General features: G+C 34.6%; 2 protein-coding genes across 7 annotated transcripts in view; one reads left to right on the plus strand and one right to left on the minus strand.

Moving 5' to 3' along the window:
• Positions 1 to 12,333, minus strand: part of LOC121369352 (EF-hand calcium-binding domain-containing protein 5-like) — a 71,170-nt gene that overhangs the window by 56,199 nt on the left and 2,638 nt on the right. The gene's annotated exons all lie outside the window — the stretch shown is intronic.
• Positions 1 to 12,333, plus strand: part of LOC121369354 — a 78,689-nt gene that overhangs the window by 4,685 nt on the left and 61,671 nt on the right. For both annotated transcript variants that reach the window (XM_041494380.1, XM_041494381.1), the window contains exon 2: positions 3,982 to 4,040. In XM_041494380.1, coding sequence (XP_041350314.1) covers positions 3,982 to 4,040 — 59 coding nt within the window. The remainder of the gene's footprint in view (positions 1 to 3,981; positions 4,041 to 12,333) is intronic.

Here is a 12,333-nt window from a genome sequence, read left to right on the forward strand (position 1 = left end):
TACTATTAATAAGAAAATTCTGAACAGATTTAAATATAGAGATATTTTCTTGGACACTTAAATTTGAATCTCCAAATAGCAAAGTATGACACTTGAGATTATAATAGTTCAGTAAATGGGTATTGCGAGCTGCAACATATATTTGGCAAAAACATAAAAAAATGTTCTGCATCTTAAACTGGATGGCCACAAATACAAGAAGGGGTATCTGTCACATGTCGTACAAATTTGTGACCGTTCAAATCACTGGTACCCAAACGGAGTCGGCTATGTAGAATCTGTTGCCATCTATCACCTTCATAAAAATAAGATGGAACAGCAGGGTCGTGTTTGTTCATTTGTATTTTAAACAATTTTAATGAAGAAGAATTTCTAATATCAGGCAACAGATTGTTCCATAATTTTACTGCTGAAGAAAAGAAGGAGTTCGAAAACAATTTTGTTTGACAAAAATATGTTTGTAGATTCTCCGCATTACACATATAATGTTCATTACGTTCTGCAGCAGAGTGAGGTAGTTGTAAGGTTAAAAAAGTTGGTAACATCAGTGTTCTCCCTGGGTGAAAATTAAAGGAGGGCGGCCACTCGGCACCACACCCTTCAAAAACACATACAAAAAAACCCCACACCAATAAACGAAAAGCCAAAAAAAAAAGGGGGTGTAGGGGAGTAGTTTGGTTACCATATTGTTGTGTGTTGGTAGACTTTGAGAAAAGACATACTCCTTATTTTGCCTACAAAAAAGTGCAAATGGGTTTATAAAAAGACTCGTCTTTTAATTGAACCGAAGATGATATTGGTCTGACATTCACGGGCAGTTCCGGTTTTGCTGGACCGATCAAAGTTTTGATATTATTTTTAATAAAGATTTCAAGATATACGAAAAACAATAAAGATGTTTGTAAAGTGATCTCCTAATGTCAGATACTTTTTTGTTATTTCCATCTTCATCGAATGAATCGATCACTATGATAAAATATTATCGCCAGCTGATAAAAAGTAGTTTCGTTTTTGTAAAGACCGTGTATATATTATTTGGCACTCAAGATAAATGATTTTAATGATAAACACTACCACTTCCGTTGTTTTTATAAGCGTTCATATCCCCTCAAAATGAAAAGTTTACAATATTTTATAAAGAACTGCTGAATAAACAGAATAACAGAAAGTAAAAATCATCAGTTTCAACCAATTATATCTGCAACTTAGGACAAAATATCAAACGATAGTTAGTGGAAACAAAAGACAGAATGACCGTTCTGATCATGTGACAAATTTGGCGCAAAATAAGAGGGTTTTTTTCAATCGGAGATTGCCGAATCCATAAAATAAAATAAATGTTTTCATTGCTTACATAAAATATAACTTTTATTGTGTCTATCAAACATACAAATGGATACAGATATTGGACAAAATAGAGGCTGTTAAAAATACTGTTAAATTACGTCGTAAATGTTTCGTCAATTGCATTTTCGTACACAACACGGCTTGTTTCCTTTGATGTCCAGTGTGCAGACTGATCGTTGTTTTTTGTATGGAAAAAAGTGCATTTGGAAATAGCAGAGATAGGTGCTGGAAAATAAAGAGGGGCGCTCAAAAATAAAGGAGGGCGGGGAACGCGAAAGGAGGGCGGCAAAATGGAATAGCGGGGCGGGGCACCCCGCTTAAATGGAGCAGCGAGAACACTGTAACATGTTATTTGAAAGTTTATATATTATACAGAGTTTATGTCCTCCTTTCTAGTAAAGGTATGAAACCGGTTTCTCTATATAACAATTGGTGAGATGTTCCTCTTACAGCACCACAAATTGTACGAAGAGCATCTAATTGGAGATTTTCAAGGATGTTTGCCTGATATATAGTACAGTTGTCCCAAATTATATCTGCATAGTCAAATATGGGAAGAATAAACAATCTATATATTTTTTCTAATGCCTTTCTAGATAATATGAATTTGAATGAACGAAGACAATTTATCATTTTACTGGCCTTATCCACAATATCTTTTATATGACAGTCCTATTCTCCAGATTTTTGAAACGTTAAACCCAAATTTATGTTTATGAACCTCAACCTCAGATATCTGAACATTGTCTAAGAATAACCTAGGATTATCAGTGTTTACATTTTTACTACTAAAATTGGCAAACAACAACTTAAACCCTGGTTATGGGTTTGAAATGTTTTGAAATTGGACAGAGTATTTCATGTACTTGACAAGTTTTAAACAGCTGTTTTCTTACTATAATTTTTGTAAAATTATAAAAATGTGTCGATTAATTTCCAAGAGTGGTGAAGACATTTTTTGAGTAGGCACCTAATAAATAATAGAGAGCTGTAGTACGCTGTAATCACCTGTGGCTCCTAACTGACCCGTAACTTGACTCATCCCAGGGATTACCTTTTAAATAATAAGTTTAAGAGACAAAGTGTGCATAGATATTTTGCCACTTTGTTAAATATAACAAATTATCTTTATTTATTAAACAACCCCTGCGCGTGCTATAACCTCACCGTGGTGCAGGGGTGTAACATTCTCTTTGAGAATGGCCAATACAGCACAAATTGAAGTTTAGAGTAAAATTCGGTGTCCGTAAAATTCTGTGATATTTGTATTTGTATTTTTGCACAGTTCTTTACACTTTAAACCATGAATTTTTATATTGATGTTGATCATCACTTTATTTATTTGCATTACCATAGTTTGACACCCAATAGCCGATGTATTTTTCGTGCTGGGGTGTCGTTAAACATTCATTCATTCATTTATTAAACAACGACAATCCCTTTGAGTTGTATATATATTCAATAATTTAATTTACAGCCCTCTACTGTCTACATTGTGACTGATTTGGTCGCACATGCAATCATTTTTATTTGTTTGATGATTAAAACAGTTTATATGGTCTCTCTCCCCCACCCCCAATTAACGAAAGAAAGAAAATATAAACAGATCAGCTTTTGTTATATGTTGGGGGAACGATTCGAGCGAAATAGTCATTCTATGCAAATAGACTTAGCCTGGTTAAGAGCATGCATGATATTCACATCACCTTTAAATATTATTACATCATCGATAATATGCCCATTGGGCTATTTCTTGTTCCAGCCAGTGCACCACGACTGGTATATTAAAGGCCGTGGTATGTACTACTCTTGTCTTGTGGGATGGTGCATATAAAAGATCCCTAGCTGCTAATAAAAAAAAGTAGCCCATGAAGTGGCGACAGCACGTTTCCTCTCATTATTTGTGTGGTCCTTAACCATATGTTTGACGCCATATAACCGTAAATAAAATGTGTTAAGTGTGTTGTTAAATAAAACACTTCTTTCTTTCATTGATAATATGGTCATCACAAATACAGACTACAACCATGTGTTTGCCAAATGATCAAAATTGTAAAACATATCTAAATAGTTATAAATGTTTCCATTGTGCACCTTATGAAACATTTTATTTAAAAAGAACATAACTGGACAATAAATGAAAAGATGATCACATGATTAAAATAGACCAAGATCTCGGTCAACTTTTTTATGCAGTTTAGAAACACATCAGCAAAATTCTGAATATATCCACACTTTCTATAAAATAATGCAGAGGGCTGTTTTAGGGAACAAATTTTAATTTTTGAAATGGCAAGTGTTGCATTCGGTTTATAACAAAAGTGAGTGCCTCAAGACAAGCTGGAAGGGCATCAAGGCAAAACTGGTTCAGTGCTATTTGGCTACTAAAAATCATGATAATTTTTGAACATTATTTAGTCAAGGCATTAATTCTTTTGTCCGTTTTTAATTTTTTTAACAAATTTGGAATATAACGATGTACCAAATAACCAATTGGTGGTTTGCACGAATTTGAAGTTTCATAACCAACGATATGTACATATACATATATATCTGTGTGATGTTCAGATGTACTGAGCTAAAATACGACATTTTGATTTATATTCTAAAGTAGTGATTTAATTTTACTTGTAGGATGATCCTGATGGAGCGGAAGAAGGGGCAAGTGGCCGGTCACCTCTTCGGAATAGAAGGTAGAAAAAGTCTCAGCACTTTTATCCATTTATAAACAAACACTGTATTTATCTATGGTGGTTATTTATTGTTTTGAAATTGTCCTGGCAGCAGTACCCAGATCTCTATGCCATTTTCAATTTCCGTGCTCTACTTTGGCCTCGGGGTATAATCTTTTTTTAATTTTCCAGGTAAATAGTTACCAAATAAAGCTCTATCTTGTTTGCATTAGGATTTTATCAAGTGCATAATGCTGGTGTTGTATTCAGTATATCCATTTAAAGTATGTAGTTTTGACTGTATTTCACAGCTGATAAATATATTTTGCTGCTACTTACTTTATCCTCATTTATCTTCATTTAGAATTAACTGGTAGCCAACAAATATTATGGCATCTAGTCATAAGAATATGAACTTGGTTGTAACTAATTTCTAATGTATAATTTGATGCAACTATAGGTTTAATGGTTTCAATACAAGATAATAATAATAATAATAATAAAATCTTTATTTATAGAATATGCTTTCTATTTATAAATATTACTTACAAATTAGTTACTACTTAATGTCCTATTCCTAATGAAAATTCTACTTTTTGAAGTTGATAAATTAATACAGTGTGCAATTTTGTCACAGTTGGTATTCGGCTAGAAGTAGCCCAGTGGTAAAACACTCTCTTGATGCGCGGTCAGTCTGAGATTGATCCCTGTCCGAGGGTCCACTGGGCTAGTTCTCGTTCCAGTCAGTGCACCACGACTGGTATATCAAACGTCCGTGATCTGTGGGATGCTGCATATAAAAGATCCCTGGCTACTATTGGAAAAATGTAGCGGGTTTCTTCTCAAAGACTATGTTGAAATTACCAAATGTTTGATATCGAATAGCTGATGATTAATAAATCAATGTGCGCCAGCGGTGTTGTTAAACAAAACAAAAACAGTTGGTACTTTGTAATTTATTTTGCATTGTTGCTGGGATCAGTCAGTAGTTGCCCCCCACCCACCCCTCATAAAAAAGGAACATATCAAATGATGACAGTATTATCAGTATCCAGTAACTGAAGTGTACTTAAAACTGAAATGAGGAAATATTGAATGAAGGACTTGCTGTTGTTGACATCAGCATGTGGTCACAATTCTGTGACCTGAATTAATATCATATTCATAATATTCACACTGTTATAAAACAGTGTGGGTCCTGTGTTAATCATAAATGACATTTCGACGGAAAGATTACCTAAATTAAAGTTACACATTGTCATTTAGGTGTTTTGCAGAATGCATTACACTGTGTTGGTCATTAATGTTCTCTAATGCCATGTATTGTGATGTCCAATTTTTTCAGTTAGTGCTTTAAATAGTAAGTATACCCATGCATATGGATATGTTAGATAAATGACATTGTAGATATGTTGGGGTCCAAATGATATAGAAAGTTTCTGAAGAAAACAGATATACTGTAGATCTTGAAATTAACGTGTCCCTAAATTAATGCGAGTGACGGTGGGCAGACTAATATGCGACATAAAATTCATGCGAGTGGCCTCCCTTTGAAATATTACTTTTCTAACAACATACGTCTGTGTACCTTTTGGTTAAATCCCTTTTGGTTAAATCCGAGTTAAAGGTCTGTTCAATGAGATCAACTTACTAACATGTCTGTACACATCAATTACCCTGTTTAGTCCCTTGTGTTTTTAGTGAGCTCAACTAAAAACACATATTTTTTAGCAATCATTTACGTAATGTGTATATTTAGCTAAATCTGGTTAAACTGTGTACTATTACAACTGTATCTTTATCTGTGAATGATGATTACAAAGTCATAATGAAAGAATAATTCACCCAGTGGTATGCCTACCAAAGTTGCATCAAACAGTAAAAACAAAGAAACCGTTAAAACACATTCACACATTCACACGCGATGGATCGTGTCAGCTATTGACATGGTGGTCAAAGACCCTGCAATCGTCACAGTGGCTGGCAGCTTGCTGAACTATTGGACAATTAGTATGTCTCGCCTATGATGAATTGTTTTCCAGTAGTGTGAAAATAATAATTTTTCTATGCTACTAAAGTCACTGCTTATGAAAATACTCCATTTCATTTGTATAAAACAATCGAGTCAAAACAAAATTCTGTAAACCTTTGTAGATCTTATAACGCATGTGTACTCGTGCATGGAATATTATATTAATGAAAGTGAAGTTCCGGCCATGGCAAGCAACCAACCAAACATAATTTTTAAGCCAGCCAATCAGTGGCTGTAGATCCTATGATGTCCAGACAGATAGTCAGTATTAGAAGGGTCTATGATGTCCAGACAGATAGTCAGTATTAGAATGGTTGTATGTGTCATGGTCAGAATAACACACAAAATTAAAGACCTATAAGTAAGCCATTAAAAATAGTTGGTAAATTATACTTTCTTAGCAATAAATATTTCACGATTGCAGAGTTGTATTAAATGTTAAAATTCAAATATATCACCTTGCTAGAAATGTGACATTACAGGTTATTCCCATGGACCCTTCAAATGTTTTGGGGAGAAGAGTGTTACAAATGTTTTTGCGAGAAGACAAACAAATGTGTTGGGGAAAAGAAAATTATAGATGTGTTAGAGAGAAGACGTACAGACATTTCCTCAGGATATTTACAAGGCGCTTACATTTTCACTATCGGTTCAATGCAAGTCAAGGCTAGCTCTGGCACTCGCCACATTCGTCAATTGCAGATTTTGAAAGTAGTTGGCAAGTTTTATTTTAATTTGGCGAAATAATTTCATGTAATAATTGACATTTTTCTGAAAATAACTGTTGATTTGTACAATTTTTGAAGTTTACTAGACAATTTGGCGAAATGTTTTTCTCATCTGGAGCTATCCCTGCAAGTTTTTCCAGAAACCAGAAAAAAAGGGGTGGGAAACATGGTTACTGTATAGGCTAGCCCGAGTACTTGGGCTACGTGTAGGCCTATCATTGGGTATTGGTCGACTTTGCGAAAAGACATACCCCTTGTTTTAATATTATTTTAATAAAGATTTCAAGATATCTAAAAAAAAATAAAGGTGATCCCCTAAATTGGGATATTTCTTCATCGAATGAATCGATCGCATTGATGTCGCCAGGTGATAAAAAGTAGTTTGGTTTTTGTAAAGGTGGTGTATATATAATTTGGTATCCAAGAAAATTACTTTTAATGATGAACACTACCACTTCCGTTATTTTTATAGGCGGTGATACCATTCAACCCTTTGTCCGCCCCAAGTACCAGATTACATCATGCCCACTACCAACCAAAGAATGAAACGATATCGTTCTACCAACAAAATATGAAATTACTCCATAGTGGATACAGGAATCTGAATAAAGTGGGGTGGGGTGCAATATATAACAAAAGATTTAAAAACATTGGTGCGAAATGTTGTAGTTGCTAAATTTGATCTCTCTCACTAATTAGTATTAGCCTACATTCATGTATGGGATCTGTAGATTAATTTTAAAAAAGACCTGTCTAATACGTGTTGGGGAACAGACATGTCTCATACATGTTTGGGAGAAGACGTAGATACGTAGTGATGTACAGGTACCACTGCTGATCAGGTTTATGTAGTATACTGATATGCATGGTTAAAAAGCCTTCAAATCATGTGTTTTGATGTAAGTGTCCTATAAACTTATAATTTTACTGTACTTGCAATTAATAGTTTAACTTTCTTCACAGAAATGCATTGAATGATTGAATATTGAGTTTCAACTCGCACAAGTTCGAATACTAAAGCTTTAGTCTTTAAACTAGATGAAAGTTAACAAAACAAAGTGCTTGTAGCTATCATTCAGTTGATTGATTTGGGAAGGTAACAGTCAAGTCTAAAAATGCTGTTGTTAGGCTACGCTGTTTAAATGCCTACACTAACCCATTCATTTTATACACAGTGGTTTTGTTACAGATTGTTTACCGTTTAGCTACAGCTTGTAATCATGTAGATGCCGTTTATTTATTAACCATGCTGTTACCAATAGTCAAGTGTTGGAGTGTGTGTTCGCTGCGATCAAACCGGAAACGCCCATGCAAACACTGAACCGTGGTCGATTGAATTCGCTAGCACTCTCCAATAATGATTCATGTTTTTATAGGTCAGTGGATCAAACCCTGCTCTGTTGACATTCTTGGACAAAGGCAGTTGCTAAAGTAAACATGGCTTTTAATGCAAGCATTATCTTTGCACTCTCTACATAGCTGTGTGCAGGAAATCTATCACACTGACAACATGGATATATAGATGTATGACATCAAATTTCAAGCAAATAATATTTAATTGGAAATATGCATACAAATAAATTAATATCCAGCTGCTGCAATTGCCCACAGAAACTGCCAATGCTGTGAAGATTGTGTTCTCTGCAGAAATTATTTTGCTGTGCACTATATTGGATTTCTTTTTTTTTGAAGATGGATTTTTTCCTTTTTGTTAAAAATAAAATATACTTTGTAAAGTGAAAACAGATTAAAAGTAAATATTAAACCAAAAAATGCACCATTATTACTAAGTATCTGCATCTCAGGATCATCAGGCATGATCATAGATACATGTACATTACCAGCATTAAGGAGTATGAACTACAGTATTACTAAGTATCTGCATCTCAGGATCATCAGGCATGATCATAGATACATGTACATTACCAGCATTAAGGAGTATGAACTACAGTATTACTAAGTATCTGCATCTCAGGATCATCAGGCATGATCATAGATACATGTACATTACCAGCATTAAACAAGTATGAACTACAGTATTACTAAGTATCTGCATCTCAGGATCATCAGGCATGATCATAGATACATGTACATTACCAGCATTAAACAAGTATGAACTACAGTATTACTAAGTATCTGCATCTCAGGATCATCAGGCATGATCATAGATACATGTACATTACCAGCATTAAACAAGTATGAACTACAGTATTACTAAGTATCTGCATCTCAGGATCATCAGGCATGATCATAGATACATGTACATTACCAGCATTAAGGAGTATGAACTACAGTATTACTAAGTATCTGCATCTCAGGATCATCAGGCATGATCATAGATACATGTACATTACCAGCATTAAACAAGTATGAACTACAGTATTACTAAGTATCTGCATCTCAGGATCATCAGGCATGATCATAGATACATGTACATTACCAGCATTAAGGAGTATGCACTACAGTATTACTAAGTATCTGCATCTCAGGATCATCAGGCATGATCATAGATACATGTACATTACCAGCATTAAACAAGTATGCACTACAGTATTACTAAGTATCTGCATCTCAGGATCATCAGGCATGATCATAGATACATGTACATTACCAGCATTAAACAAGTATGAACTACAGTATTACTAAGCAACTCATCTCAGGATCATCAGGCATGATCATAGATACATGTACATTACCAGCATTAAGGAGTATGAACTACAGTATTACTAAGTATCTGCATCTCAGGATCATCAGGCATGATCATAGATACATGTACATTACCAGCATTAAACAAGTATGAACTACAGTATTACTAAGTATCTGCATCTCAGGATCATCAGGCATGATCATAGATACATGTACATTACCAGCATTAAGGAGTATGAACTACAGTATTACTAAGTATCTGCATCTCAGGATCATCAGGCATGATCATAGATACATGTACATTACCAGCATTAAACAAGTATGAACTACAGTATTACTAAGTATCTGCATCTCAGGATCATCAGGCATGATCATAGATACATGTACATTACCAGCATTAAGGAGTATGCACTACAGTATTACTAAGTATCTGCATCTCAGGATCATCAGGCATGATCATAGATACATGTACATTACCAGCATTAAACAAGTATGCACTACAGTATTACTAAGTATCTGCATCTCAGGATCATCAGGCATGATCATAGATACATGTACATTACCAGCATTAAACAAGTATGAACTACAGTATTACTAAGTATCTGCATCTCAGGATCATCAGGCATGATCATAGATACATGTACATTACCAGCATTAAGGAGTATGAACTACAGTATTACTAAGTATCTGCATCTCAGGATCATCAGGCATGATCATAGATACATGTACATTACCAGCATTAAGCAAGTATGAACTACAGTATTACTAAGTATCTGCATCTCAGGATCATCAGGCATGATCATAGATACATGTACATTACCAGCATTAAGGAGTATGAACTACAGTATTACTAAGTATCTGCATCTCAGGATCATCAGGCATGATCATAGATACATGTACATTACCAGCATTAAGGAGTATGCACTACAGTATTACTAAGTATCTGCATCTCAGGATCATCAGGCATGATCATAGATACATGTACATTACCAGCATTAAACAAGTATGCACTACAGTATTACTAAGTATCTGCATCTCAGGATCATCAGGCATGATCATAGATACATGTACATTACCAGCATTAAACAAGTATGAACTACAGTATTACTAAGTATCTGCATCTCAGGATCATCAGGCATGATCATAGATACATGTACATTACCAGCATTAAGGAGTATGAACTACAGTATTACTAAGTATCTGCATCTCAGGATCATCAGGCATGATCATAGATACATGTACATTACCAGCATTAAGCAAGTATGAACTACAGTATTACTAAGTATCTGCATCTCAGGATCATCAGGCATGATCATAGATACATGTACATTACCAGCATTAAGGAGTATGAACTACAGTATTACTAAGTATCTGCATCTCAGGATCATCAGGCATGATCATAGATACATGTACATTACCAGCATTAAGGAGTATGAACTACAGTATTACTAAGTATCTGCATCTCAGGATCATCAGGCATGATCATAGATACATGTACATTACCAGCATTAAACAAGTATGAACTACAGTGTAGGTCATTGAACTCTGTTGACTGCTCATAGTAAAACCGACTGGGTTCATTAAGTTCATTAACTAAGATTAGATTAACAAAGAAAACAAACCAAATAAACAGTTACTACATGTACATATTTATCTCACAGTGTTCAGGTTGAAAATTCACAGAAAATTCACATTAACAATAACAACCAACCCCCAACTCGAATATAGCCATTTACCCAGTTACCAATACAAACCTCTAAAGTTCCCAGTGAAAAGATGACCAAACAGAAAAAACACTCCCCTTTTATACCCCAACCTAACCCATAGTCAATAGCCATTGACCAAGTATTTCTACACACTGCACAGGGCAATGCCACAAACACAAAACACAAATACAAATATTTTCGTGCAGGAGCACTGAAACATACTAATACACCGATCAATAAAAGTTAGGACTGACCAGTCCATTAAAATAGCATGTGCATTGCAGGGGGTGGAGTGTGACAGCTTATATACATCATTGAACAGTGGCTGTGGTACATTACGGGTACTTTATTTTCAGTAAAATGTTTAACATACACTCTTACAAGTGACGAAGTGTTATGGTCAGCCTGATGATGAGCTCTTTGTAGATATGCATATATAGAGAGATCTTTCCAATAGTTTAAAATTTCTGCACAATTTAGCAAAATATGCTACCCTATTCTGGTGCCCAGTGGCCTAATTAAAAAAAAACTTTACCAATTTACAGGGGGCATTTTGGTCTTGGTGACAGATATCCTAACAGAAATGATAACATTATTAAGGAAAATTATTTAAATTCTCTATTGCATTGAATATATTCTGACACTTTGATGTAATATAATTTTGATGTAATATAATTAAAATATAAAGATTGAACTGGCACTCACTGTGGACTGACTATGCTGTATATGATAAATTGTCATCCCCTTGCAACCCCATTGTTCTTGAACGTGCGTGTCATTTGCATGTTAACTGTTGTTACTTTTAATCAACGAATACTGCCACTGGTATAAATAAATCTTACAGCATATTAGCAAACAACACAAATAACAAACTAATCATTCAAATTTATTTACAATCCAGAGTTTCAAACATGTTAATGGAAAAATTACTGTGAAAAATATTTCCAGGGCAAATTATTTTCTGTGGACATTTTCTTAATTGCAGGGTTTGAATACCACACAGCTGCTTTTAGTCTTAAGCCTGTGATGTAAAATAATGATTTAAATATTTGAAAGTAAGTGACTGCTACTTGTATGCACATACTACATTGTATATAGAGATTATTATACAAGCTTGTGTGTCGTACTGATTTTACGAAATTGTTGTATCACCTGAGCGAGAGTGAGAGCGACGGTAATACATGAATCCTGACACGAGTTTC

This window comes from Gigantopelta aegis, chromosome 3 (genome assembly GCF_016097555.1).
Source record: "Gigantopelta aegis isolate Gae_Host chromosome 3, Gae_host_genome, whole genome shotgun sequence".
Lineage (NCBI taxonomy): Eukaryota > Metazoa > Mollusca > Gastropoda > Neomphalida > Peltospiridae > Gigantopelta > Gigantopelta aegis.